General features: G+C 47.7%; 1 protein-coding gene across 3 annotated transcripts in view; it reads right to left on the bottom strand.

The window, feature by feature from the left end:
- The window catches only part of KMT2D (lysine methyltransferase 2D), a 2,224,302-nt gene that overhangs the window by 1,141,800 nt on the left and 1,054,938 nt on the right, over positions 1-27,564 (bottom strand). For all 3 annotated transcript variants that reach the window (XM_069653836.1, XM_069653837.1, XM_069653838.1), the window contains one exon: positions 70-143. In XM_069653836.1, coding sequence (XP_069509937.1) covers positions 70-143 — 74 coding nt within the window. The remainder of the gene's footprint in view (positions 1-69; positions 144-27,564) is intronic.

Below are 27,564 nucleotides of genomic sequence, written 5' to 3'. Positions count from 1 at the left end.
CGCGTGGAGCAAGCTCAACCACACACCACCCCCCCCCCATTCCCTCCAACAGTGTCCCAAATAACTTACCAGGTATGGAGCTTTGTCTGGGGCAGGGACTTTTCTCCAAAGCTTCATAATTTGCTTACAGCGGTTGGACCAATCTAGGAGGGGAAAAAACATGTAAATGAAAACCTCGAATGAGGCTCCATTAAAAGTAGAAGGCTTGTTTATAAACAAAATGCTCAAGGACTACAGTGTATAATACACCATATAACAAACCAAATCCTCCAACCATTTTCAGAATTAAAGTCCAATAGGGTCAACTTCTCTACAAATTTGAGACGTGATCAGATATACAAAAAAAATAAATGAACATTAATATGCCTATTCACTGGTCCACAACGAAAGCAGCTTTACGACCGTCTTCCAGAAGGGACTTCTACCGGCGTTCATGAGCGAGGCAATAAGGGTGGTGCTGCTGAAACCCAGAAAAGCCCCATGTAGCAGCAAGTTATATTGTCCAATCTCCTCAAACATTGATGTGAAAACATTAGGCAATGTGATAGCCAACAGACTTCGTACGGTACATCAAGATCAGTGCAGTTTCGTATGGAGAAGGAATACAACCGAGAACCTACGACTGCTCCAACAGGTAACTGAAAAGGTAGATAATGTACAGGAAGAATCAATGGTATCCTCGTTAGATGCTATCACAGCTTTTGATTCAGTAGAAGGGAGTTTGCTCTTTAAAAGTACTAAGCAGCCTTGCGCTAGAGCAGAACATGATGATAAGGAACAAGTAACTTGCCTGTAACGGTTGTTCTAGAGCAGGGGTATGGCATGGCTTCACATGCTCATGAATATTCCCTGTCAGGCCGTGAATCCTTGGTAAAAGAAAAACCAGTTTCACTTACAAACTGTTTTTCTCCTAAAAACCAATCACTGAGCTCTGGGTCATACTGCCCACATTCAATGACTGCCCTCTCCGAAAGCCCCTCATCTGGCAGCCATCTTCAGTTAAATAGCAAGTAAAGTGGCAGTATGACCAAGAAGAGCTGCAGAGGGGCAGGAGGGAGTGTTTGCATGTGAATCTATACCAGAGCCATGCTGGAGAACAAAAGTTACAGGTAAGTTTAGTTTCGTTTTTTTAAATAGCGCTCCGAACCCAAGGGCATCTTGGCGCATTGCTTGGAAGTTACAGTAACACGGATGACATATCAAAAAGGTTACGTTACAATTGCAATGTACATGTATGATAGAGACATAAGATGGTACGGATAAACCAGTACCAGATCAGATACAAGGGCATGGTGCAACAAAATAAGGCACAAGATAGAGTGATGATCTAAGTGGCAACCTTAGATATAACAACGGTAGCGGTTATATCTTACAAATGTACAAGTATAATACACAATAGTTGTAACTTGTTCCTTCTCCAGCATGGGGTCTGGCACAGATTCACATGCTCATGAATAATGAATAAATAGCAGTACATACATACACAACCACAAATTACTCTTACCTCCGGAACAGGCTCACTTTCAAGCGAACAGGTTGCGCAGCACTGGTTGGCCGACCCTGGTCGTCTCTCTGGAATCCCAGTCGATGCAGTAGAATCTTGTGAAGATGTGCGTAGACCTCCACGTAGCAGCCCTGCAGATGTCAGGCAGGGGCACACCAGACAGGAAGGCTGTCGTTGCAGCAATCGCTCTGGTGGAATGGGCTCTTGGACGGCCGGGCAGCGGTCGGTTTGTCAACTGGAGACAGAGCGTGATACAGCCAGAGAGCCACCTGGAAATGGAAGCTTCAACAAAGCTTCCCCATGGTTCACAGGACCAAAGTTCACAAAAAGTTGAGAGGTGTTCCGGAAACTCGTTGTGCGTGCCACATAGAACTTCAGAGCACGCGCCACATCCAGTGAGTGCCAAGTCCTTTCAGGCGGCGACAAAGGTGTTGGAAGAGCGCAGGCATCACCAGGGGCTTTTTGAGGTGGAATGCAGACGGAACCTTTGGCATGAAGGAGGGGTGCGTCTGCAGCACCACCCTCATAACGTGGAAAGTTAGATAAGGCTGCTTGCAGGATAGGGCCTGGATCTCACCTACCCCCCTGGCGGAGGTGATGGCCATGAGAAAAGCAGTTTTCCACGAAAGAAACTTGAGGGGAGCTTGATGCATAGGCTCAAAGGGGGCCCACATGAGCTTGTCAATACCACGTTGAGTTCCCACACCGGGTCAGGCGCCGGTAACTTTTAGGGAGAATTCTCAGAAATGTGCTAATTCCCTTCTACCTTAGAGACCCCCAGCACTTTTGCTGGACTTTAGGACTTTTCATTTTAATCCTCGAGTCCCTGACCTTTTTCCCACTCATGTATTTTTCATTGATTTGAACTCAGTTTCTCTTTTGGTTTTGTAGTCCGACAAACTCCATAGGCATCTTTTTACATTGTGACGCAGCACCTTCAGTGCAGTGACACAGGGAAGTGCTTTAGATTTTCCAAAGGTTTAAATACCTTCTCTTGGATAAATTGTTTCCAAGAGCAGTAAAGTTAAATTGACTTTACTTACCTTTTGTAATTTTGTAGACCCAGCACACACCATCTTACATAGAGTGCTGGAGGGGTTAATTAGTATCCCCTTTGTCTAGTTTCTCATGTAAAATGTTTATGTTACCCTTTCTACAATTAATGGCTGGTGGCAGTGGTTTACTTTATGCTACAATTGTGTGTTTTTACTGCGGGCTCCATTCGCAGCCACGGTAAGGTGCCCATTTTCGTCAAAATGGCCCCAGGAAGAACAGATGCAGAAACAGGGTAACTCTAAAAGAAGAGTTCGGTTTAGAGGAACCTCATAGTTCCAGTGAAGATAGTACGGGGGACGGTAACAACCCAGGAAGAAGAGGACGTGCCCAAAATCACAATACAGGTAGAAGGGGTCCAAGGAGAGGTGGTGGAACAAGACGAAATAGCAATAGAGGACACCCCGGTGGACAACATTTTTTAGAACAGGACCAACAAGAATGGGACCCAGACCAACGAGTAATGACCCGCAGTATGAAGACACTGTGGTAAATCTATCAGATTATGAACTGACCCCTGAAGAGACTAAGGCCTTGAATAAAGGATTAGGTTTCGTCACCACTAATATACATAATCATTTTCAGTTCCGAGAAGAATTCTCTGAGTTTATGAGAAAAGTCCACTTGAAACAATTTTTCTCAGATAAAAGTGATTACAACGAACCAGACAGTGGCCTGCACAGGAAATCTGATTTCTGCCCTCCATCACAAACACAGACGGCGGAGGCACGAGTTTTTGAAGATAGGGTGAACCAAGAAGGAGCTGCGTTGGAAAAAAAAACTAAGACAGAAAAAACATTTCAAAATCTTTCCCAGGCAGAGAAAACCACCCTTAAAACACTACTCTTTAATGAGCAGATAGTAATTAGAAAAGCAGATAAGGGTGGAGCCACGGTTATCCTGAACAGAAAGGCTTATATAGACGAGTGTATGAACCAACTGGGCGACACTAATAACTACCAAAAATTGGAGGAAAACCCCACGCTAAAACTAGAAAAATTAATCCATCAGAAAATAACAAAAGCAGAAGAAAGAAGATGGATAACGAAAAAAGAAGCGGCTTTCCTAGTGGTTGATAAACCAAGGACTCCACAATTTTATATACTCCCCAAGATACATAAGTCCCTAACTAGACCACCGGGGAGACCTATTGTTTCGTGGTGCGACTCAATTTTGGAGCCACTTTCAAAGTTTGCAGATCATTTCATGCAACCAATGGTGAGGAAGATGGATTCATTTGTAAAAGATACAACACAAATAATTAACGAGATTGAAGGTAGACCCTTTGATAACAATGTTGAGATGCTGATCAGCCTAGATGTAGTAGCCTTGTATGGGATACATTACTCACCGTAATCGTATTTCTGATGCTTGTATCTGCTTAGATTCACATGCTGTGCATAGGCCGACATCTAGTGGAAGCTGCGGAGTATTACAGTTTGTTTTTCGAAAATCGAAAAAGGGCGTCGACACAGGGCGTGCCAGTAATACTATCCCTAGTGTGACGTCCACTGTACCCATGATCCCTCACGCGTCTAGGATCCCCAGATTGCGTTTTTCCTGACATGAGGTAGCATGAGGAGTAGCGTGAGTACAGAAGTCCAAGCAGATAGACAGAAAGGTAAGACTACAAGCAACCATGCGCCTTCTCTCGGAGGGGAGGAAGGGTGGGTCGCATGTGAATCTAAGCAGATACAAGCATCAAAAATACGATTACGGTGAGTAATGTATCCCTTCTGAGGCTTGTGGAATCTGCTTAGATCACATGCTGTGCATAGATTAGCGAGCAGTACCAGAAGAAGGAGGTGGGATGTGAGAAGGGTCATGAGCAAACAGGTGTCTTAGAACCGCTTGTCCCACTTGTGTATCCGTCTTGGAATGAGTGTCAATGCAGTAATGCTGAGTAAAAGTGTGAATAGAGCTCCAAGTAGCTGCTTTGCAAATGGTGTCGAGGGGAACATTTGCAATGAAAGCCAGAGTGGCCCCAATGCCTCTAGTAGAGTGGGCCCTTGGCGTAAAAGGCAGAGTCTTTTCAGAAAGAGAGTAACACAGCTGTATACAGTTGATAATCCACTTAGAGATAGCGCCCTTAGAGACGCGATCCCCCTCTCTGCCTGTAGCTACGGAGACAAACAGTTGATCTGTTTTCCTTAGCGGTCTGGTTTTATTTACATAGTATAAGACCGCCCTACGCACATCTAGGGTGTGTAGTTTCACCTCAGCCGAGCTTTGTGGGTTTTGGAAGAAAGCCGGAAGCTCGATGGACTGGTTTACATGGAACTTGGATATGAATTTTGGTGAGAACCTGGGGTGTGTGCGTAAAACCAGTTTGTCCTTGTGGATAGTAAAGAAAGGATCTTGCACTGACAGAGCCTGAATTTCACTGACCCTTCTTATGGAGGTAATGGCTACTAAGAAGGCCGTTTTATAAGTCAGGTGTTTGAGACTACTTTTATGCATGGGTTCGAAGGGGGGGCCCATGAGCTTAGCTAGCACCACGTTGAGGTCCCATCCTGGCGGTGGGTTCGAAATAGGAGGGTGAAGTCTCTTTACTCCTTCCATGAAGGCTTTAACCACTGGTACTTTCCACCACGAGACCCTGTTATGGGATGTGGTGTAAGCCGAGAGGGCTGCCAGGTGTACTTTCAGAGAGTTAAAAACCAACCCTGCATCCAGCAGGTGGAGCATGTATGTTACAACGTTGGAAGGAGTGCAATCAACCGGGTTGATTTGTTTATTCTGGCATCAGATAACGAATCTTTTCCACTTGTCAAAGTAACAGTGTCTTGTATTTGGTTTCCTGGACTCTTTTAGAATGTCCATACACCTCTGTGGTAATTTGAGATGTCCAAACTCTATGACTTCAGGAGCCATGCTGCTAGGTTCATAGAGTTGGGTTCCTGATGCACTGTTTGACCTTGTTGCTGGGACAGCAGGTTGTACCAGGCTGGGAGTCTGATGGGCTCGCACACCGCCATCCTGCGTAGGTGTGGAAACCATGGTTGTCTCGCCCACATGGGAGCAACTAGGATGAGCGTCATTGATTCCTTGTTCATCTTGTACACCACCTTCCTGATGAGAGGAGTTGGTGGAAAAGCGTACGCAAACATCCCTGACCAGTTCATCCACAGGGCATTCCCCTGGGAGTCCGTTTGGGGGAACCTGGATGCAAATACTGGGCATTGTTTGTTTTCGCTTGTGGCGAATAGGTCTATAGTGGGGAAACCCCACTGAGAGAAGAGATCTTCTACTACGTCTCTGTGAAGGACCCATTCGTGTTCTTTTGGGAGGGAGTCTCTGCTTAGAGCATCCGCTAGGGAATTGAGCTCCCCTGGAACATGTTGCGATGACAGGAAGATGTTCCGTCTGAGTGCCCATATCCATATTTTCTGGGCAAGCTTGGACAGATTTGGCGAACGAGTCCCTCCTTGCTTGTTCAGATAGAACATGGCTGTCGTGCTGTCCGTCCTGATCTGCACCGACAAGTTCAGTAGATGGGGCTCGAACGCCTGCAGCGCTCGGAATACTGCCAGAAGCTCTAGCAGATTTATGTGGTTCTTGGCTACTGAGTGAGACCAGAGACCCTGAGCTGTGTGGTGGAGAAGGTGAGCTCCCCACCCAGTCAGGCATGCATCTGTAGTCACCACTGCCTGTACTTCGGGTTCGTAAAAGGGTTTCCCCTTTGCGAGATTCTCTCTTGTCCACCAGTGTAGGCTCTGTACGAGTGTTGGCGAAACGACCACTAGATCGTTCCACTGACCACTTGCCTGAGACCACTGTTTCGCCAACCATTCCTGCATGGGACGCATGCGCAGACGCGCGTGGGGGACCAGGTAAATGCATGACGCCATCATGCCCAGTAACCGCATAGCTTTGCGTACTGTTATCTGTTGACCTGACTGATAATGCGGAATTTGCAGAAGTATATTCCGAATTCTTTCTTCCGAAGGGAAGGTCAATTCTTTCTGAGTATCTAGGATAGCTCCTAGAAACTGTTTTGAGGTGCTTGGCACCAGACTTGACTTTTTCTCGTTGATAGAGAAGCCTAATTTGTGGAGGAGGTCGATAGTCCTCTGAATGTTTGATCTGCAGATTCCTGGGGTTTCCCCCGTTATGAGCCAGTCGTCCAGATAAGGGTACACTGGGATTGCCTCCCTGCGTAGGTGTGCAGCTGCCACCGCCAGTACCTTGGTGAATACCCTTGGTGCTGAAGCTATCCCGAAGGGCAGTACCTTGAATTGGTAGTGGCGACTGTCCACCTTGAAGCGCAAGTATTTTCTGTGCGCCGGGAGCATGGAAATATGAAAATAGGCATCTTTCATATACAAGGTTGCCATGTAATCCCCCTTTTTTAGGAGTGGGATTACCTCTTGTAGCGTGGTCATACGGAATTTCTGGGGCTTGACATACTTGTTGGCAGGCCGTAAGTCCAATACTGGGCGCATTGTTAAATCTTTCTTTGGCACAAGGAAGTAAGTTGAATAGATACCCTTGTTTACCTGGTGTCCTGGGACGAGTTCTATCGCGTCCTTTAGGAGCAGATTGTAGATTTCCTCGAGGAGGATCTTTTGATGTTCTAAAGAGTGGACTTTTTGTCTTGGAGGGTGGTTTCGGGGACGTTGCAGTAGTTCTATACAGTACCCCTTGGATACCGTCGACAGCACCCATCTGTCGGATGTTATCCCTTCCCATGCCTGGGTGAAGCTGGATATTCGTCCCCCTACTGGGGTTGCATGGGAAGGGACCCTGAAATGAGCGTCACTGCTTTGGTGGAGGCGTGCCGCCTCCTTTACTGGGGCTGCCTCTGCCTCTACCACGTCCTCTTCTACTAGCCCTACCATACCCTTGGGTAGACTGTTGTGAGTTGGTGTTCCACTGTGTACCCTGGGTGTGGGAATAGTTATTTCCTCTATTGGAATTTTGGCCGCGGGGGCGACGAAAATTGCTGTTCCCTCTTTGGTTAGGTGGTTTTGTAGTTAACTGGCCAAGGGATTTGAGGGTGTCGAATTCCTCCTTAGCGTTTTTTAGTGCGTCCTCGACTGCCTTTCCAAACAGGAGATCACTTTCCACTGGTTCTAAGAGTGCAGCTTGTGTTTCTGCTCTGAATCCCGACTGCCTCAACCAAGCATGTCTTTTGATGACAGTCCCCTCTGCAATAATTCTCCCCGCATTGTCTGCGGCGTCTAAAGTTGCTTTTAAAATGCAGCCTGAGACGTTTCTTCCCTCTGCACAAATGCGAGATAGCTGGCTCTTAAGGGGTTCGGGAGCGGAATCTATTAGTGCTGCCACTTCTTCCCACTGATGGCAGTTGTAGCTGGCCAACAGTGTGGTGGAATTCGCGATTCTGGTTTGGTAGGCTGCCGTGGAAGCTACTTTTCTACCAAAACCATAGAGTTTCTTACTTTCCTTGTCGGGGGGAGCCTCCGAGGAAGATAATGGGGTTCCAGCTCTCTTGCGGGTGTTAGTTACGACTAGAGAGTCTGGCTTAAGTTGGCCTCTAATATATAGAGGGTCCGACTGGGCTGCTTTAAACAGCTTCTCTACTCTAGGGTTTACAGGTCTTGTCAGGTTTGGGTTGACAAGGGATGGTGCTATTCTGCGTTGAATAGATTTCAGGATGGGAATGGTCTGGGCTACTGTCTTCCTTTCCCCTATTAGTTCTTCCGCGAAGTCCCTCTCTTCTTGGACACCTTGTGTGTCTATGTGGAAGTGGTTAGCTGCCCGAGAGAGCAGTTCATTCAGTAGGGGCTGATTATCTATTGGGGAATCAGACACTGGGGCTTCCCTTTCGACTGGTGAGTCCATTCTGAAAATATCTGGGCTATTTTCTGGCTCATCCTCGTCTTCGTCCTCCCCGTAATAATCTGACACTGCGTGTCTCAAAATCCTGGCCCTCTATAAGGGAAGAGTCTCCTTGGCCTGTAGGGAAAAGGCAAGAATAGGGTTGGACCTCGAAGGGGTCTGAAGCCTCTAAAGGTGTCTCGACCCGGGGCCTTTTATTTGAAGGGATAGGGTCCCTTGAACCTGAGGGAGAAGATTCCTGAGGGTTTAAAGCTAGTAGTTGGTCAGGGTGTCTTTCGAAGAAATTTGCTAAGGAGGACATCCTTGACATTACTCTGTCAATGTCCTCGCATGACCAGAGTTTTGAGCTTGGGGTGACCTTGCTGGAACTCTCTATGGACTGTCCCTGAGAAGACTTGGACGGGGAAGTCAGTTCTATTGTTGTGGAGGATTGTAAGGTTTGTTTCCTTTGTTGCTTACCCCCTTCCCCGTGGGTGGAAGTGTGTTTACCATATCCCTTATTTTTCGACGCCTGGCGTCGAGGATCGGAGGTGGAATCCCTGTGTTTCGAACTAGGCTTCGAAACTGGGCCCTCCTTACTCCCAAGTGATGTGCCCTTTCCCTGGGGTGCAGGCTGGGGATGGAAGTCGTGTTCGTCTCCGGACGAGTGATCTTCCGTGATGTTAATGGGCGAGGCACTATGTGCAAGTGTGGAGGCTTGCCTGACGTTGTGCGGCGACCTCGACCGGGACCGCCCAGAGGACGTCCTTTCGGACCGCTCCTTCTGTGCCTCTTTCCGAGGTTTCGACGACGTCGAATCTCGGGTGGCTTTTTTGTGTTTAGCGTGTGTATGTGTAACGCTCTTGTCGCCGGGGGACTTCCCCATAGTCGCCGGGACGGACGACCTTCCGAGGCCGGGGACGTGCGTTAGGCTGTCTTTCGACGCCTTGTTGCCCTCGCCGTCCGAAAGTCCGGCGTCGCTGCCGTCGCTGAAGGTACCCTCCGCCTCCATAGCTGCTAGCTTGGCGTGGTGGGCCCAACGCTTGGTGGAGCGGTCCTTAAGAGTTTTGGTCTTAAACCTGCTACAGGCCCTGCAACCCGCCTCGGGGTGGTCTCTGGGCAGGCAAAGGTTGCACGTAGCGTGCTTATCTACCCAAGGGTATTTCTTATTACACTTGGGGCAAAACTGAAAGGGCGTACCCTCCATACGCGCCTGTGGGCAGCGGGCAAGTGTGTGTAGGTAAGAAGGTGTCTATAACCGAGTGTGGAAGTGTACCACCCCCCACTCTCCCTACTTGTAGGGCCGAGGCCAGCGGCCCAGGCCCGAGCCGAGGCGGAAGCCTCAAGGCCCAATCCGTCGGGTTTCGACGTTGCTCTCCTCCCCGGTTCGGCGTCGAGATGCTGATCGACGTAAGGGTGACAAAACGGGGCAAATTAGATTTAGTTTTAATGCAAATATGGCAAAGCCAGGGAACTCCGATGAAGTGCTTCCGACCAGAATGGCGGAAAAAAACAATCTGGGGATCCTAGACGCGTGAGGGATCATGGGTACAGTGGACGTCACACTAGGGATAGTATTACTGGCACGCCCTGTGTCGACGCCCTTTTTCGATTTTCGAAAAACAAACTAATACTCCGCAGCTTCCACTAGATGTCGGCCGCTCACAGCATGTGATCTAAGCAGATTCCACAAGCCTCAGAAACTAATATACCACAGAGAGCGTCGCTCGAGGTACTGGAAGAAAGATTACTGACAGAAACTATGAATACCAATACTCCAGTGTCTTTCATTATGTGGTGCGCCGAGATAGCACTTACGGAAAGTTATTTCCATTCCAATGGTTCATTTTTTAAACAAACACAGGGTACGGCCATGGGAGCCACTCTAGCCCCGAGTATTGCGAACCTATATATGGAGGCTTTTGAAAAACACTGCATCTTTGGTGACATTAACCCCTATAAGAAGAATATACTTATGTGGAAGAGGTTTATAGATGACGTGTTGATCATCTGGAGAGGAGAAGACGAGGCAACAAGATTCTTCGATTGGATTAATCATCAGAACCAACACTTAAAGTTTACAGAAAACATAAGCAAGGTAGAGATTAACTATCTGGATATTACCATCAAAGTGGATCCTGTAAAGGGAGAACTTTTTGTGAAACCATATAAGAAATCCACTGATCGCCACACTCTGCTGCATTACACAAGTTTCCATCCGAGGCATACACGCGATAATCTACCTTTTGGTCAATTCATTTGGCTAAAAAAGAACAGCACTAACAGTGCAGACTATAGAGAAGGAGCACAAAAATTGAGAACTAATCTGCACGAAAGAGGCTATCCTACTAAGCTGACAAGAAAAGCAATGAAGAGAGCAGATAACAATAACAGAGAGGCGATTCTTGAGCAAAACCCCAGAGACAAGAATAAAGATAATTTGGTGTTCGTAAATACGTTCAGTAATTTATCTAATAGAATCCAAAAAATTATTCATCGCAACTGGGGGATTCTTAAGAAAGGCAAAGTTCCACTGCAGAGACCATTGATGGCATTTCGACGAAGTAGATCTATACAAGATCAGGTAAAGCGGAATGACATAACCAAACAGATAAAACCGCAAATGACGCTTACACAGTCTTGGGGTATGAAAGCCCCAGAAGGACATTTTCCATGTGGATCCTGTACCTGTTGCCAACAGACAAAGAAAACCACGGAAATCAATTTAGGCCTAAAGAACCCATGGAAGCAGAAAGTCCTCACTAATTGCAACTCTGCGTTTGTGATATATGTCATCTGGTGCCCGTGTAATAAGATATATATAGGGAAGACGGAAAGAAAAATTAAAATCCGGATCACAGAGCATAAGAGTTGCATAAGAAATAGAGTGCATTCAGCCCCCCTTGTGGGACACTTCATAGAAATGATACATAAAGTAGATGAGCTACGATGGTCTGTGGTCTACATGGTTAGAACCACGATGTGAATCTCGACAGGAGAAAGCTAGCTCAGAAAGAAAAAGAATTAATTTTTCTTACAAAAAGCACAGAACTGGGACTTAATGAAAAGAGTGAATAAGAAAACTATCTCTGTATTCTGCTTTAACAGGCATTGAGGCTAGGAAGACTCAGGACGAAATATGACCTAGAGCGAGAAAAAGCTGGTAGTAGGTAATGGATTTTCGGGCTTGATGTGCCGAGTAAGGTAACCCTGGAGATCCCGATGCATATGGGCCATTTTAGGCACTGAGATAGCCTTAGCAGAAAATACCGTTGGGTTTGTTGGTCTGGCAGATATCCCTATGTAGAGGTTGTCTTAAATTAGAACTGATTTGTCCAAATATGGTGTTACTCTTGTCCATTCGAATAATTTCAACCCTTTGTTTTGCGCAGGGAGAGCTATGTACATGTATTGTGATGCAGGGACTAAGAAAAAGTGTTCCCCAGGCTAGGTAAAGCCGTGTTCCCTACGAAGACTTAAGCCACACAGATTCGCACTACGTTAGTAGTGGGAGTCTATTCGGGGGAGCTAGAGCCTCTTATCGGCAATTACTGCGGGTGAAAATCTAAGGCGGAGCTGTGTTAGAGACCACTGAATGGAACCATAATTTCCCGCAATGACAGAGCTTGAAAGACGTAAAGGGGACGTTAGTGAAAAGTTAGCCGTGCGGTAAAGTTGGGGAACCAAAAAAATCAGCACTACTCACAGAGTGGGAACTAAGTGCGGTTGATGCCGCTGGCTAATGCGTCGCCGATCGTAATAGGGATCGCGATGGTCCCGCCGGGGAGTTGCGGCGGCCAAGTTGGATCAGGCAAGACGGGGGCCGGAGGCAAGGAAGGCGGACTTGTGGTTTTAAGGAGGGAGATATTACCAGAACTCTACCTCCCGATCACGTGACTTGTGGGTCACGTGAGCGCTGAAATTCAATAAAACAACAGGACAAACCAATGGAGGCAGAAGGGAACGGCCGACGACCAGAGAAAGGAGTGTGACCCGACGGAAAGAGTGCCGGACAGCTTGACGAGAGCAGCCGTCCAAACTCTAGACAAGGTGGCAAGGGCATCACCTGTGAAGGTAAGAGCAGAGAACCTTAGGGTACATGTTAAATCCCTCTCATAGTATATAACGGGACATAGATCAAAGGCCAAATACCTGACGTTTTCTCTTTCTATTGCTTCAGAACACACTATACTGAGCTGTGTTTCCCCTGGGACAATGGAAGAAGACTGATATTAAAGAAGTGCTACACGTCAAGCCAATTGATGATAGAAAATAGGAATCCATCAAACCATTAATTTAGGTTAGTATAAAGAAGTACATGTGGGTATATAGTACGATGTTTTGGGTAATAGATTAAGGACCAAGTTAAGCTGAGTAAGTTGGCTCACTCGCGATTTACTTGTGACAGGAACGCCTCCCAGCGATCCTAGTGATTTCCATCCGCCTGAGAGTCATGCAATCCCACCATTAGAGGGCCTTGGAAACTGAATTTAAAACCAGAAGAACCCTATAAAGAAGACACACAAAAAGAAGTCAGCTAACTGAAGGTAAAAATATTGAGGTTCCCTCCGCCACCCCACGTAGTAACCTTGTTAATAACTATTGATTGGTGAGATACCTAGTAAGGTGCCTAAGATCATAAGAGACCACAATGTAGTAAATGAAATGTTGTTAATCACTGTTGGGAGACACAGAGGTGTACCCGTGTTGAACTATGTCTTAGAAAAACCTAGGTGCTGATTAGGGGCAGAGATGTGATGCCATGATAGATGTAAAGAAGGTGACAATCTAAAAAATGATACCCTTCTGCTGATCGATACATAGCAGGTTGTGCATAATAAAAATGTCAACCGGGATGATATTTCAAAGACTAAATTTCATCTATCCCACACTTGCTTTCCACAGCTTATCCATTGTGAAGGTTGGACCCTAAAGAAAAGTGTGATGGAATTCTAAAGAAAGCGGTTTCCCACAAGAGATTAGGTCTACAAGAAGACTATCAAGATTGCACCTTTAATTGATTGTTGTGTAAATGTTTACCCCTGAAGAATTTCCTTGTTATTAGTGTGAAAGTGTGGAAGGAATGAAACATGTCGGGTATGGTTTGAATGTTGTATGAAAGTAAGCATGGGTTTTATAAAGACAAAGTGAAAGGTTTTTACGGACTAAGTTGTTTGGCTCTATGATAGAGGTAAGCACCTCGTAGATCCAGATTAAGAAATTAATTTTGTAAAATATTAAATGGTGGAAAGATACATGAGATTAAATGTGCACAGCGATAATGTATGATAATGTCGCAGATACTGTGATTTGGTATACAACTTGAACAATTCTCCATATTAATGGAGCTGTGAAAAAAAGAAAAAAGATAAAAAGCTTTTTTACTGTTGAAACATGAAAAATAAATAACTATTTTTGATATGTGGTACAGTTTGAGAATTTAATGGCTACAAATCTCACACAGTAAGGTTCAACCTTTTATGGACTTGGGGAAGCAAGGGACCGAGTGAACATTGTGTATTGTTTGAAAAGTTCTGTTTTTAGAGGGCTGTTCACTGCTGGTCGTAGAAAATATTACCTCTAGTCTCTCTAAGTTGATTGCCTGGTCTTTTTTCACCATTTCTTGTCGGAAAGGTCCTTCTTGAGATTTACTCTGTGCGCCAAAACAGGTTTGGTCCCTTTGTTCGTTTTGTATGTCTGGCAGGGGCAGGAAGTAAGGGAGGTGCCTGAAACTCCCTGTGCTTAATCCCCTTGGTTACAGGAATGCACCCAAAGGTGATTGGTCGGCTGGCTGTCCGGAAAGGTCAGCCACCCTGAGGTGCGATTGACAGCTAGGCTAGAATTAATGGGAGAAACCTGCATAAAAGTCGAGGCTTTTTGGCTTGGAAGGCAGAGTGGACCACTGGACGAAGGAATCCAAAGAACTTGGAAGAGACGCCTGCTGCAACTCCTGGACCGTTGGTTTGCCCAGTGAAGCCCTGCTGCTGTGCTGAATCTCCGAATTCTCCTTGACACGAGAAGCCCTGCAAGGACGACTTCTCCCTTTGAGTTGGTGGAACCAATCAACTCCAAAGTAAGCCGTCTGGACATCCTCTCAAAGCTGGTTGTACTTCAACTGTTGCTGCAACTGAACGAAGTGCCAGACAGAGGAGCACCAGATTGTGTACGTTGCTTTTAAGCCGGACCCGAGCACCAGGAACATCCCTCAGACTTCCTTAATGCAGGACTGGACAAGCCTGAGCCACCTCAACAGAGTGCTGGACCCCAGAAGCAAGGAAAGTCTGAAGTGATATCTGAGAACCGCTGTGTTGCAATTTGCTGTCAGATGCGAGGAGCTGAAACACTGAAGAACTGCTGAATCAAAGTCTACCCATTGCTGCCGCTGACTTTCCCATTGCAGAGTCCCCAGACGTCCTCCCTCTTGTCCCCACGACTGAGGCTCAGGAACAACAGGATCTGCAGAGCTGCACAGGAACAAAAGCCAGCTGGAACCCTTTCTTCTAACCAGAGGTACTGTAAAGTCTAAGAACTTACCTCTTGTTGTGTAGCCTTACTTGCTCGCAGTTGAGACCTATCTTTTTTACCTTGCATAGTTCGTAAAGCTTTGCCCCTCACAAGCCTCCCAGCTTGTGGCCCTTCAAGTGTTCTATTTTCAACTAACATTTCTAAAAACTTTGTGCAAGTCTTTTTACCTACCTGCAAAGAAGATATTCAGCTCCCATTGACATTGTGCAATTAACATTGGTTGTCCTGGCTGCATGTGAGACTCCTTTGCCTCAGACTTTGTGCTTTGGCCTTTTCCCCAAAGAAAGGATTAATTTAATATGCTTTGGAAGGTTTTTAAAAGAACTTCGCCATTTGTGAAGTATTTGTTAACCTTTGTTTTATTCCTCAATTCTATCTTTTACACCAAACTCAGTATTGCTCTAACTGTACCAGTGATAAATCAATGTCCACAGTGTCCTAGCTATTTCAGTCACCTGAGGGTGTAGGAAGTGTGTGCCATCCCAAAAGGTTATCTACTGATTTATTGAAACTGAGAGTGTATTTTGAAGTATATTGAAGTGTTACTGTTAGGACCGTTTTTCTGAAGTCCAACTAAGGGCTTAGTAAAACCAATCAACTGAGGCAGTATAAGACTCCACTCTTAGTATAAGGCTGTGCCAACTGAGTTCATGGCAGCGTAGACAGAGCAGCCAGGCCATCTTAGGAGGGAGAGAGGGTTGTAGAATCAGTACAAGTGTAATTGTCATACAAATGATGCAAACACAAACACTATGCATGTAAAAATAAAGTACTTAAATACAGGGAGGCCCAGATAAATCTAGGGGTAAGTACTAAACATTATATGAAATCACAGTATAAAAACACACTATACTTGCAAGTACACAGACCCAATTAGAGACCTTATTTGAAAAGCCCAACAGTAGTTCTAGGGGAGTCAAAAACTTTTCATACACATTCAGTATAGATCCAGCCTATTCTTGGGGAGTAAAAACCAATGGTTACCTTTTACAATTACATTCAGTAATGCAAGGGCAGTAGACTTTTCCAGTGGTATAACGATTCTCAGTACAAATCACTATCAGCCAACTAGACTATATACGTTTGGTGAATAGTGGAACACTTATTCTAGGTGCACAAAAAACCTATAACTTCTTTTGTCATAAAACAGTTATACTAGGTGAGTAAAACCTAAGGATGTAATATAAAATTACAGGTGCTTTTGTAATCGGGGAACCCCAGATTGAGGTAAGCAGTAACTCTTGTAACTTATTTTGGATGGCACACAGCTAACACAAGATAAGTAAAAATGAAGGGGAAAGTAAAACCCAATGTTACACTTTACTGAATGACTCAGTCTAGTTAGGCAACAACCTAATTCAGACTTATTCTGGACAGGCTAGCAGCAAGTCAGGGGAAGCAAGACCCAGTTGGGGGACTGTGAAGGTGTTAATAAGGGGTCAGACCAAAAGGAGGCACCCGGCAACATCAGGCGTCATGACAGAGAAAGGATGACAACAACTGGGAGGTCCTTAGAAGGATGATGGACAGGCCATTGCACCAATAGAAAGTGTATCACTGGGCATGAAGGTGCTTTTCTTGAATGGTGTATGTTCGTTTTTTTATAGGAAACAGCTGACTAGGAAAATGAAGCCTGTTACAAGAGGGAGTATTAACATGAGCTCAGTGTGAACGAAGAGGATTGAATTGGGCAGCCTGTTCCTGTCAGCACTGCTGAGCTGTGTCTGTAATTCGATTTATAAACAGTTCTGTTGCGCTGAGGCGCTGAATCGTAAAAGTTGAAGGCTGAAAGAAGGAAACTTGTTTCCATAGTAACGAGTTACCGGCTCTAAGTTACAAAGTTAACTCTCCATGCAAGAGATACACTTCTGGCAGAGGGCTCGGCTGCTTGTCGGATCGTGACCCGATCAGCTGTGCGGCATCCGACCAACAAAGTGAGAGCGGCGAAACTGGTCAGCTGAGAGAGGGGTGTCGGCGGAATAGAAGAAGCTGAAAGCCGCAGCCCGAAGAGCTGAATTCATTGAAATCCTACGCCACCTGCTGGACAGAGCCGGTATGGTGAGAGACTGAAAAATCCACATACGGCAGGAGAGAATGAGAGTCTGAGAAGCTTCACGGAGACAAGAGGATGAATGATTATTGAAAAGTAGGTGGTCACCCTTTTAATTCAGAAGACAATTTAAGTTGAAACAAGTAAAGTTGAAATGATAGTTAAAGAAGAAAGTCGGCTAGCCACACTTGCACGTGAGGTCTTTAGAAAGGATTTAATAAAATTCACCTTAGCACCAGAGAAAACGCCAGAAACAGAACTGGGAACACATAAGGGAGACAGGCAGGGAGTGTTAAGATCTGGCAGTAGAGTGAAGTGTGCCCGCTTAAAGGAAAAGTGGTGGAGCACCTGGGACATAAATTAAGTGACTGCTCACTGAAAGAATTGACAAGTAGATCAGCTCCTAAACAGGCATCAGTGTTTCCTACAGCTACGGCTTCTCCATTCAAGTACAGATGAACAATACATTCCAGAGACTTATTCTTTTTGTGGTGGCCTTTATATAAACAAAGTTACTGTTTGAAACCTTAAAAAAGTGTACTGTCTTCATCTCGATAAGAAATGTTTACAGGGACACTCATACAAGTATCCTCAAAGGACTAATCTGGTGACAGCAACACTTTACTTTTGGGAAGAGGGTTAGGGAGAATTCTCATAAACGTGCCAATTCCTTCCATCTTAGAGCCCTACAGCTCATTTGCTGAACTTTGGGACTCTCTAATTTTAAATGAATTTGTTTTCTGTCTGTTCTTCCTTTAGTTATTGAGTCTAACCAACTCGATAGGCATCACCTTTTTCAATTGTGTCCCACAGCACCATCAGTGCAGTGACACAGGGAAGCCTTTCAGGCGTTCGAGGTTTAACTACCTTCTCTGGGATAAACTACGGTTTCCCTAGAGTAAGTAAAGTGAAATTGACTTTACTAGTCTTTTTAAATTCCTAGACTCAGCACCCACTATCTTACAATAGAGTGCTGGAGGAGTTACTTAGTATCCCCTGTGTCTAGATACTCATGTAGCAGTCAAATGCTACCCTTTCCTCTCAGAATGGCTGGTGGCAGTGGTTTTACAACGAACTACCATGATTTTTCCCGATCGCAAACTATTTGTAGCTCTGGTAACGTTAAATAGCGGGAGCCATGTTTTTCAAGATGGCGTCTCAGTCCCCTTTGTTAAAACAGCTCCCAGTCGTTTTTTGACATTTCTTTCTGGAAAGGCCCTTTTAGAGTTTTTTTCTGCGCGCCAAACCAGGTTTGGTCTCTTTGTTCATTCGCCTTTGGCAGGCTTCAGGAGTGAAGACAGCCCCTGGCGCCCGAGTGTCTGGGGTGGGCAGGAAGTGAGGGAGGTGCCCGAAACTCCCTGTGCTTAGTCTCCTAGGAAACCCAAATGCACTCTGTGGTGATTGGCTGGCTGACTGTTTGGCAAGGAAAGCCACCCTGCTGGGTGAGTGACAGCTAGGCTGGAATGAATGGGAGAGAACTGAATAAAAGGCAAGCCTCTTGGCTTGGAAGGCAGAGTTGACCACTGGAATGAGGAAACCGAAGAAGAGCTTGAAGAGGACGGCTGCTGCAACTCCTGGACCGTTGGTTTGCCCGGTGAACCCTGCTGCAGGTCCGAATCGCCAAGCTCGCATCGCCAGAGAAGCCCTGCAAGGACGATTTCTCCCTTTGAGTTGGTGGGACCAATCAACTCCAAAGTAAGCCACCTGGATACCCATCTCAGAGCTGGTTGAATTTCCTAAGAGTTGCTGCAGGAAACCTTAGGACCAGGGAGAGGTACACCAGCTTGAGTGCGTTACTTACAGCCACCGGAATTGAAGTTTGCCAGTTGCAAGCTTTTTGACCAGTCAGAGAGCATTGCAGGAGTCCGACATCCTCCCTCTTGTCCCCACGACTGAGGCACAGGAAGGAACAAGTTACTTACCTGTAACTGTTCTCCAGCATGGTTCTGCATGGAATCAGATGCTCATGAATTTTCTCAGTCCGGCTGGAAATCCTCAGTAAAAAAAAAAAAAGTTTCTTTTCTGAGCTGTCTTTCTCCTAACAACCAATCACAGGTCTCTGGGTTATACTGCCCTCAGCCAATGACTGCCCTCTACCGAAGCCCCTCCTCTGGCAGCCATCTTCAGATTTGGTAGCATGTAAAGTGGAAGTAGGACCAAGAGAAGAGCCGCAGATGGGTAGGCGGGAGGATTTGCATGTGAATCCATGCCAGACATGCTGGAGAACAACAGTAACTTGTTCCTTCTCCAGCATGGGGTCTGGCATGGATTCACATGCTCATGAATAAAGAATACATAGCAGTACACATGCAACCACAGGAGGTGGCAAGGCTCAACATTAAGCATATCAACATCTCAACATTAAGCATCTCTTAGCTCGTCACCAGGGTCACCTTCAAGCAAACAGGTTGCGCAGCACTGCTTGGCCGACTCAGGACTCCTCCCTGGAATCCAGGTCGACGCGTTAGAATTTCGTAAAGGTGTGCGTCGACCTCCACGTAGCAGCCCTGCAGATGTCCAGCAGGGGCAACACCAGACAGGAATGCCGTAGTTGCAGCGATCGGTCTGGTCGAATGGGCTCTCGGACGGCCAGGCAACGGTCGGTTTACCAACCGGTGACAATGGGTGATGAGGCCGGAGAGCCACCTGGAACTGGAAGCCTTGTAGAATGCCTTCCCTTGGTTCACAGGGCCATAGTTCACAAACCGCTGTGATGTCTTCTGAAAACATTTTGTGCGGTCCACGTAGAACTTTAGCGCTCTAGCCACATCCAGCGAGTGCAAAGTCCTCTCACTCGGCGACAAAGGCGACAGGAAGAAAACAGTTAAAACCAAGGGCTTGTTGAGCTGGAAGTCCGACGACACCTTGGGCATGAAAGAGGGGTGTGTCCGCAGCAACACCCTAGTAAGGTGGTTTACAAGAAAGGGGCTGGATCTTTCCCACTAGTCGTGCAGAGGTGATGGCCAAAAGGAACGTTGTCATCCACGATAAAAACTTCAGCGGCGCCGAATGTATAGGCTCGAACAGTGGACCAATGAGCCTAGTCAACGACACATTGAGCTCCCACGCCGGAGCCTTCACTAGCAGGAACGAATGGAAAAATCCTTCAATGAATTCCTTGACCAGGTGGTGTGACCACCACGACGACCGCCCTGGAGCTCTCGTGTAGCGGGAGATAGCCGCCAGATAAACCTTGATGAAGCATGGGCCAACCGAGCCTTGGCCAGAGACGGCAAATACGGCAGCACCTGAGGGCCGTAATTCGTCGAGGGTCGAGTTTCTGTGCACAGCACCAGATGGCGAACTTTTTTCACTTATGGCCATAGCATTTCAGGGTAGACTAAGCCCTGGCCTAGGAAAGCACCTCCTTGCAGTCTGCCGGAAGATCGTATCCACCAAACTGTAGCACTGCAGGAACCAGGCCTGCAAGTTCAGCGACCCTGGGTCGTGGTGCAGAATCGCATCTCCTTCCTTGGCGAGAAGATCTGCATCCGCCGGAAGCTTGACTGGAGGGGACGCTGACATGTCCAGAAGGTCCGGGTACCATATCTGCCTCGGCCACGCCGGTGCGACAAAGACCATCCGGCACCGGGACCGTCTGAGTTGACTGATGAGTCACAGAAGCAACGGCAATGGGGGGAAACGCATAAAGGGACAGGCCGTCTCAGGGGAAGGAGAATGCATCCCCCAGGCTCTCCGGCTGGGGAAACCTGCTGGCAAACCTCTGGCACTTGGTGTTTGTCGCCGTCGCAAACAGAACGATCTGGGGATTGCCCCATCATTGAAACAGTAGGTCCACCAGATCCTGCCGAAGCTCCCACTCGTGGCAAGAGCGCAGTTCCCTGCTGAGTGAGTCAGCGACAGTGTTCTTCACTCCTGCCAGATGAAAGGGTACCAGGAACATCCTCTGGGCGATGGCCCAGTGCTATAGATCCTGTGCTTCCTTGGAGAGAGCCGTGATCTGGTGCCGCCCTGCTTCCGAACGTAGATCATCATGGTGGTGTTGTCGGTGAAGACCCACACCACCTTGCCCTTGAGGGACGAAGGAATGATTTGAGGGCCCAAAACACAGCCCGGAGCTCCAGGACGTTGATGTGCAACAACTTCTCCAGGAGCCAGAGGCCTCTTGCCTGGAGATTTCCGGTGTGCGCGCCTCATCCCTCCAGTCCGTCGTCATTCTCCAGATGTGCTGGGGTCTGAAAGTCTGCCCACCACTAGATGCGCGCATACACTCCACCACCGAATCGCTCAGCGGAATGTCTTGTTGAGGGCGATCTTGTCCTCGAAGCTTCCCGATAACTGGATCCAACGGGCGTCGAGGAACTCTTGCAGCAGCCGCATCAGCAGCCTGCACAGCCAAATGAGGTAGATGCATGACGACATCATGCCGAGCAGGGACTTGATGGACCTCACCCTGGCAACTTTCATGGTCAACAGCCGTTGTACCTTGCCCAGGATGGCCTTTATCCTGTCCTGCGACGGCAAAGCCAGGCGCGACACTGTGTTGAGCCTGGACCCCAGAAACCAAGCATCCTGCGATGGCACCAAGCATGACTTTGCATAGTTTATCGAGAACCCCAGTTCCGTCAGCAGGCGGACGGTCCTTGCTGTGTGCTCGACGGCGAGTTCCCTTGACTTCGCTCGGATGAGCAAAATCGACTAGGTATGGGAAGACGTGGCTCCTTGCAGGCCTTGAATTGATAGTGTTGCCCGTGGACCACGAAGTGTAGAAACTTTTGATGTCCCATGGGGATGTGAAAATAAGCATCCTCCAGGTCCAGCGACGACAGGAAGTCCCCTTCCACCAGCTGTCCCAGCACGTGCTGGAGGGTGGCCATGGCAGAGATCCAGGATGGGCCACCAACCACCGGTCTTTTTCCTGACGAGGAAGTACCGAGAGTACACTCCGGAGCCTCTTCGGGACAAGTTCTATCTCACCCTTTCTCAGAATCGCTCATACCTCTAGAAGCAGTGGTGGGACGTGGTTTTCTTGCCGGGCCACTGGGGGGAAGCAGGGACACTTCCTTTGCAATTCCAGGGTGTGTCCATGGGCCAGGGCATCCAGCACCCAACGATCGGTGGAGATGGACTTCCACACGCCGACAAAGTTCGCCAGCCGGCCTCCCACCGGGTGCTCGCATGGGACCAGACGTCACGGCTCGTTCATTCCTGCTCCGTCGTGAACAACCCACTTTGGGGGCGTTGGGGACGATTTCCTCCGGCTTTGCTGCGGCCACTGTAGGCTTCCTGGGCCAAGGAATGGGATGTTTGACGGTACGAAGAGAAGTTGCCACCGAATCCTTTGGAGGCACCATGGGACTTGTCTCCAGAGGCCCGAAAGGACGGCCGTCGCTGTTCGGGTGTGCCCATGGAACAAGCTGTCTCAGTGTCTGCCTCGATGGCTTGCAGAGATTCATCCACCATCTTGCCGAACAAGTTGTCCCCATCGAAGGGCATGTCCAGTACCCTTGTCTGGACATCCTGACGGAAGCTGGTGGCCTTCAGCCAACCATGCCGACGAAGGCAAACACGGGCGTCCATCTGGCGGAAACCGGTGTCGGCGATGTCCGTGGCCACCGTGATGGCATGGTCCGATGCCACCTCGCCTTCTTGTAGGATTTCAAGGGCCTCTGCCCTCTTGTTGTCCGGAAGGAAGTCAGGAGAGGAGTGACTTTAAACCAAAGCTCCCTGTCGTAGCAGGCCACAATGGCGAGAGCGTTGGCCGCCTTAATGGTCGATATTGCTGACGAGATCACCCGTCGTCCCATGGCGTCTAGCTTCTTTCCCACGCCGTCCGTTGGGGAAGTGGAATTCGATGCCACCAACCCTGCAGATCTATTCCTTGCCACCGCCGAGACCAACAAGTCCGGGGACAGCTGAGATCTAAGACACATCGGTGCAGAATCTGGCAACCTGCATTTCTTCTCGTACTGGTCTCTTTGTCAGGGCCAAGGACGGGTTCTTCAGGGGGGACAGTCCTTCGTCCTAGATGTCGTCCAACAGCAGGATCGAGAGCACGGTCTTCCTCTTGGCGCTGATAAAGGAATCCCTCCTTCTGTTCCTCAGGGTTCAGTTGAAATAGCTCAGAGGCCCTAGAGATCATGGCGTGGAACAAGCCGAGCTTGTGGGGGGGCGAAGCGCTGGGTGCCGGCGACAGGAGGTCCGTTCTGTCGCCGTCGTCCGTACCAGTCGTAGTCTCCGACTCAGTCTCGTTGCTTCGGTGGAGGGGATGGAGGCGACGGATGATAGGGTGGAGGCGGATGGGCTCATCTCCGCTTAGGTGGCGTGTCCTGTGATGGTCCAAGCATAGCTGAATCGCACGTCAGAGGCACGTGTCTTCATCTTTGAACACAGGGTGTGCAAAGCTTGTAGGATGTCTGCCGACATGTCCGTCGGTGGTGGCAGCAGTTGCGAAGGGAATGTCGGCAGTGGCGTGGTGTCCTCCCGTTCCTCGGCGCCCCTTGTCTGTTCCTTCGCCACTTTCCACGTCCGCCTCATCGGGGTCCTTCCCGTAGGACCAGGACTCAACAAGCTTCTCGTCAGGCACGGACTTCAGGCCCGGAAGCTCCTCGGAGGAGATATCCCAGTCAGGCAGGACTACCGTGCCCGCCCCCCCACCGCCAGTCTTCTCCGTCAGGGGCGACGGCCTAGGGGAGATCGGCATTGTCTTCATGGGAGTCGTCTCAATGGGCAGGACAGTGGATTCCCTCCAAGTGGGCAGGAAAACTCTGCTCTTGGGGGTCGTCTCCACTGGGACCGCATCTGCGGCCTTCGCCAGGGACACCACTACTCTCTCAATAGATGCCTTAGCCTGGTGAACCTGGGCCTTCACGCCCGTGGGCGTGCCTGAGGCCTTTACTGTTGGGGGGAGTGGGTCAAAGCCTCGCTCCCCCTTGGCTCTCTTAGTGGGAGTCGACCGGGCCTTCTCCAGAAGCTTACCCGGGTGGTCCGACTTCCTTTTCTTCGCTGAGCCGGAGCGTTGGCTCGTGGTTGACCGCGTCAGCGATACTGCTCCCGGCCTCAGCAGAGCCCATACCAACGGCGCTCCCAGTGCCCATGGACTCGCAGTGCTTTGTCTTATGTTGGGCCCCCGTCGCCTGAGCACCATCAAAGGTCTTAGAAGACGGCTCAGATTTTTTTTGGGACAAGTAAGCTGCCGGGGCTCCCCCAGCCGCCGGGATCTTCGTCTGCAGTCACTTGGCGAGCTGCTTGCGACGGTCCTTCATGGTGCGCGGCACATTGTCCTTGCAGAACGCACAGGCCTCCTCCACGTGCAAGCTGTCCGAATGTAGGCAATAAAGGCACAGTGCGTGTCCATCATCCAGGAAGATGTTTCGCAACCCGCATCCTGAGCCATGTCCACGCGGTGTAGGCCTCCCAAGAATCTTCTGGAATCCTCCAAGAAGTGAACTTGACAGAAAGTCACCCTTATGGGGCGTAGAAAGTTCAGAAAAACCTGTCCCCGTTAGTAGGTTGACGGATCGATGGAGCTTGAGGCTCGATTGACCGAAAAATAGAACAAAACTCAGAGAGAAGAAAAAAAAAAATCACAAAAAACAGTAAAAGCTCGAGAGCTATAGCACGAGGACTCCCAACACTTGAACATGCTGTAAAAATCTGAAGATGGCTGCCAGAGGAGGGGCTTATGTAGAGGGCAGTATGACCCAGAGACCAGCGATTGGTTGTTAGGAGAAAGTTCAAAAGTGAAACTGAAACTGATGTTTTCTTTACCAAGGATTCCCAGCCTGACGACAGGGAATATTCATGATCATGTGAATCCATGCCAGACCCCATGCTGGAGAACAGCGAGATCTGCAGGAACAGAAGTCATCAGCTGCATCTTTTTCTTCATTGTAAGATACTGTGAAACAAGACAGAGTACTTACCACTGGCGGTTAAAGTGCTTGAAACCTTTGCAACTCGCAGGCCTAATCAGCTTGCGACCCAACACATGATTCTTCTTTTTACAAACTACTTCTAAGAACTTGTGCCAAGACTTTACAGTTTACTTACCAGAACCGCTTTATCCTATCCAAGTCTTTAGCCAATTGACTTTGGCCTAGCCTATTGAATTAACTCTTCTGGTGAACTCAAAGTATCTACACTGTCTAAGAATAATTGTAACCTTTGATGTTCTAATTATCTTTGCCTTTTACTCCTCTTGAAAAGTATTCTGAAATAGTATTGAAGTATATTTGCGTGTTATATAATTGCCTCCTTCTAATCAATGTTTTATAACTGACAGATAAATAAATTAACAAGTATTTATCAAAGAAACCATGAGTCGAAGAGTTTATTTGAACATCTGTGATTGTAGAACTCTGTGTAACATCATTACTGCACACATTCCCTTCTTGAGAAAAGCCTGGATTGTCAGCCCCGCTGCCAAAACTGTGTAGTAGAGACTTATACCAAAGGTTGGTTTGCTTACACCTGTAGTCACAGTTGTGTGTCGTGTTCCAAAAGGGTACTGCATACACTCTACCTAACAAAGAGGGACAATCTAATCACAGGAGAGTAAAATACCATGGCATCTACTGTCTATTATACTGGCAAAACAGTTGCTAAGGAAGAAAAGATGTTAAACATACTTTTAAGAACAGTGCATCACACATTCAAGATCAGTAAGGACATTTGTAACTGTTCACTCTTAGAATTACAGTTACCAACCAACTCTATACAAGTAAGTAACTTTGAAACAATTATTTTCCTTTCTAGGCAGAAGTCCCAATCCCTTGAACGTTTTTCCCTTATTCTTGGAGCATGAGTGTTCTCAGTGGTGGGCAGGGGTACCTAGGACTAGTGACCAACAGGCAGTGTCAGAATAGGTTATTAAGTAGCAAAAGTCAGAGTTCCTTAGGAAAACTGGGCAAACGGGTGAGTACTTTACTTCTACAGTTAGAAGAGGTTCCAGGGGCTTTGCAGAAGACACCCTAGCAGGATTCTAGCAGTGTGACTGGGTGCACTGGATGAGAGCCCTCCCCATCACAGAAAACAACCCACAGCTACACAGAAATCCTAACAGACTTAAGGTAAGTACAAAACCAAGCCAACACAGTACCTCAACATTGAAGATTTTGCAGCAGGACTTCAGGGTCTGCAGCCAAATACCCGGTCAGTGGATTCCTTGTCGTGGGGACAGAACACAAGACCTCAGAAGGAACTTTGCAGCTCGGATCGATGAAGGCTCTAGGCAAGGTTTCCCTCGTGGCTGAATGCGGTTCTGCGGATTAGGTGCCTTTTCAAGGAGCACAAAAAGACAGAAAATTGTGGTTGAATTCTCGTTGTTACAAAGGTCCAGCATTCTGTTGAGGACACTTTATGGACTCGATGCGTGTCTCTGGAGAACCACCAGATGCCCACGAAGTTTCAGCGAGATTCGGAAGATGGTGCACCGCACGATGGCTTGAGGTCCCAGGTTATTGGAGTATTGCAACAACGCAAGGTTGCAGCAACGCTTGGGATGGCTCAAAATGCAGGTCTTGAGTCTAGTGGGTCTCACCAGGCTCTGGGTCGTCGTTTTCGGAGTCCCCAGGTCGATTGGAAGGAAGGTCAACAGCAGGCTCCGGTTACACAGCAGGCTCTCCGGTCGCTGCAAATGGTTTCTGCCGCTTTTGCTTAGTCATCCTCTTCGGTTTAAGTTCCAGTGGTCGACATCTCTTCAGCTTCTAGGATCGCAGTATTTAGCAAGAATTGCAGCACCACCTCTGCATTCTCTCCCTGCATTTTACAAGAAGGGGCGGTCTAGTTGTCCAATCAGGATAACCCCCCTCCACAGCCCCACTGGGATTTGTCCCTATTCAAGCAAGGCATAAGAAAAGGCTGGGGAGTTTTGGACTCCTCCCTCATTTCCAGCACTAACAGACACACTGGAGCCTGGGCGGGGAGTCATAAGATGAAAATAACACAAAGGAATTTCCCACCCTGGATGTCAGGGGAAGAAACAAGAAACACTAAAATGGTGAAAAAAGACGATGGGGGCCATTTTGGTAAAAATGGACACCCTTAGGTCCCTTTGTGAAAACAGCCAGTGGTAAAGGTGCACCAAATTAATACAAGGTATCACTGCCACCAGCCATTGACCGTTAGCTTGTCATGAACAGAATTGTTACAGTTTTAGTGTGAAAGGGGTTACATTGCATCTCCCCAGCACTCAACATAAGGTGGGGGGTGCTGGTTTCACTAAATAAAAATGTAAAAGGGATCCAAAGATCCTTTCTACCCTTGGGAACTGTAGTTCACTCAAGGTTAGCACAGGAAAGTTAAAAGGGGAGTCCCTAGGGCAACCCAGCAACAACAGGCACATAGTCAATAAGTTGTTAAAGAGGATAACTTTAAAAAGACACTATGGAGAGTCTTAAAATGACAACCATAAAAAGAGTTAAAGATTATCTGAGTGTGGAAAAAGGTTACCACTCACTGAGGTAATGAAAAATATCCCACTAGTAAAGCAAAAAGTTCTGGGGTTGAACCAGGAAAGGAAGATTTACCAGTTCTGTGCAAATCTTACTTAACGGTGACATATTTGCTCCCTTTAAAAGAAGGCTTATTTTGAAACGGACTTAAATAATCGTTTAATCAAGAAACCTTGAGCATAAGTGTTATTTGGATACTTCTCACGGTGAAACATTATGTTGCAACCCTACAGCTC

This window comes from Ambystoma mexicanum, chromosome 3q (assembly GCF_040938575.1).
Source record: "Ambystoma mexicanum isolate Mex_15411 chromosome 3q, UKY_AmexF1_1, whole genome shotgun sequence".
NCBI classification, from domain to species: Eukaryota; Metazoa; Chordata; class Amphibia; order Caudata; family Ambystomatidae; genus Ambystoma; species Ambystoma mexicanum.
Note: the sequence above shows the minus strand (reverse complement) of the source record. Positions and strands in the feature narration are given on the sequence as shown.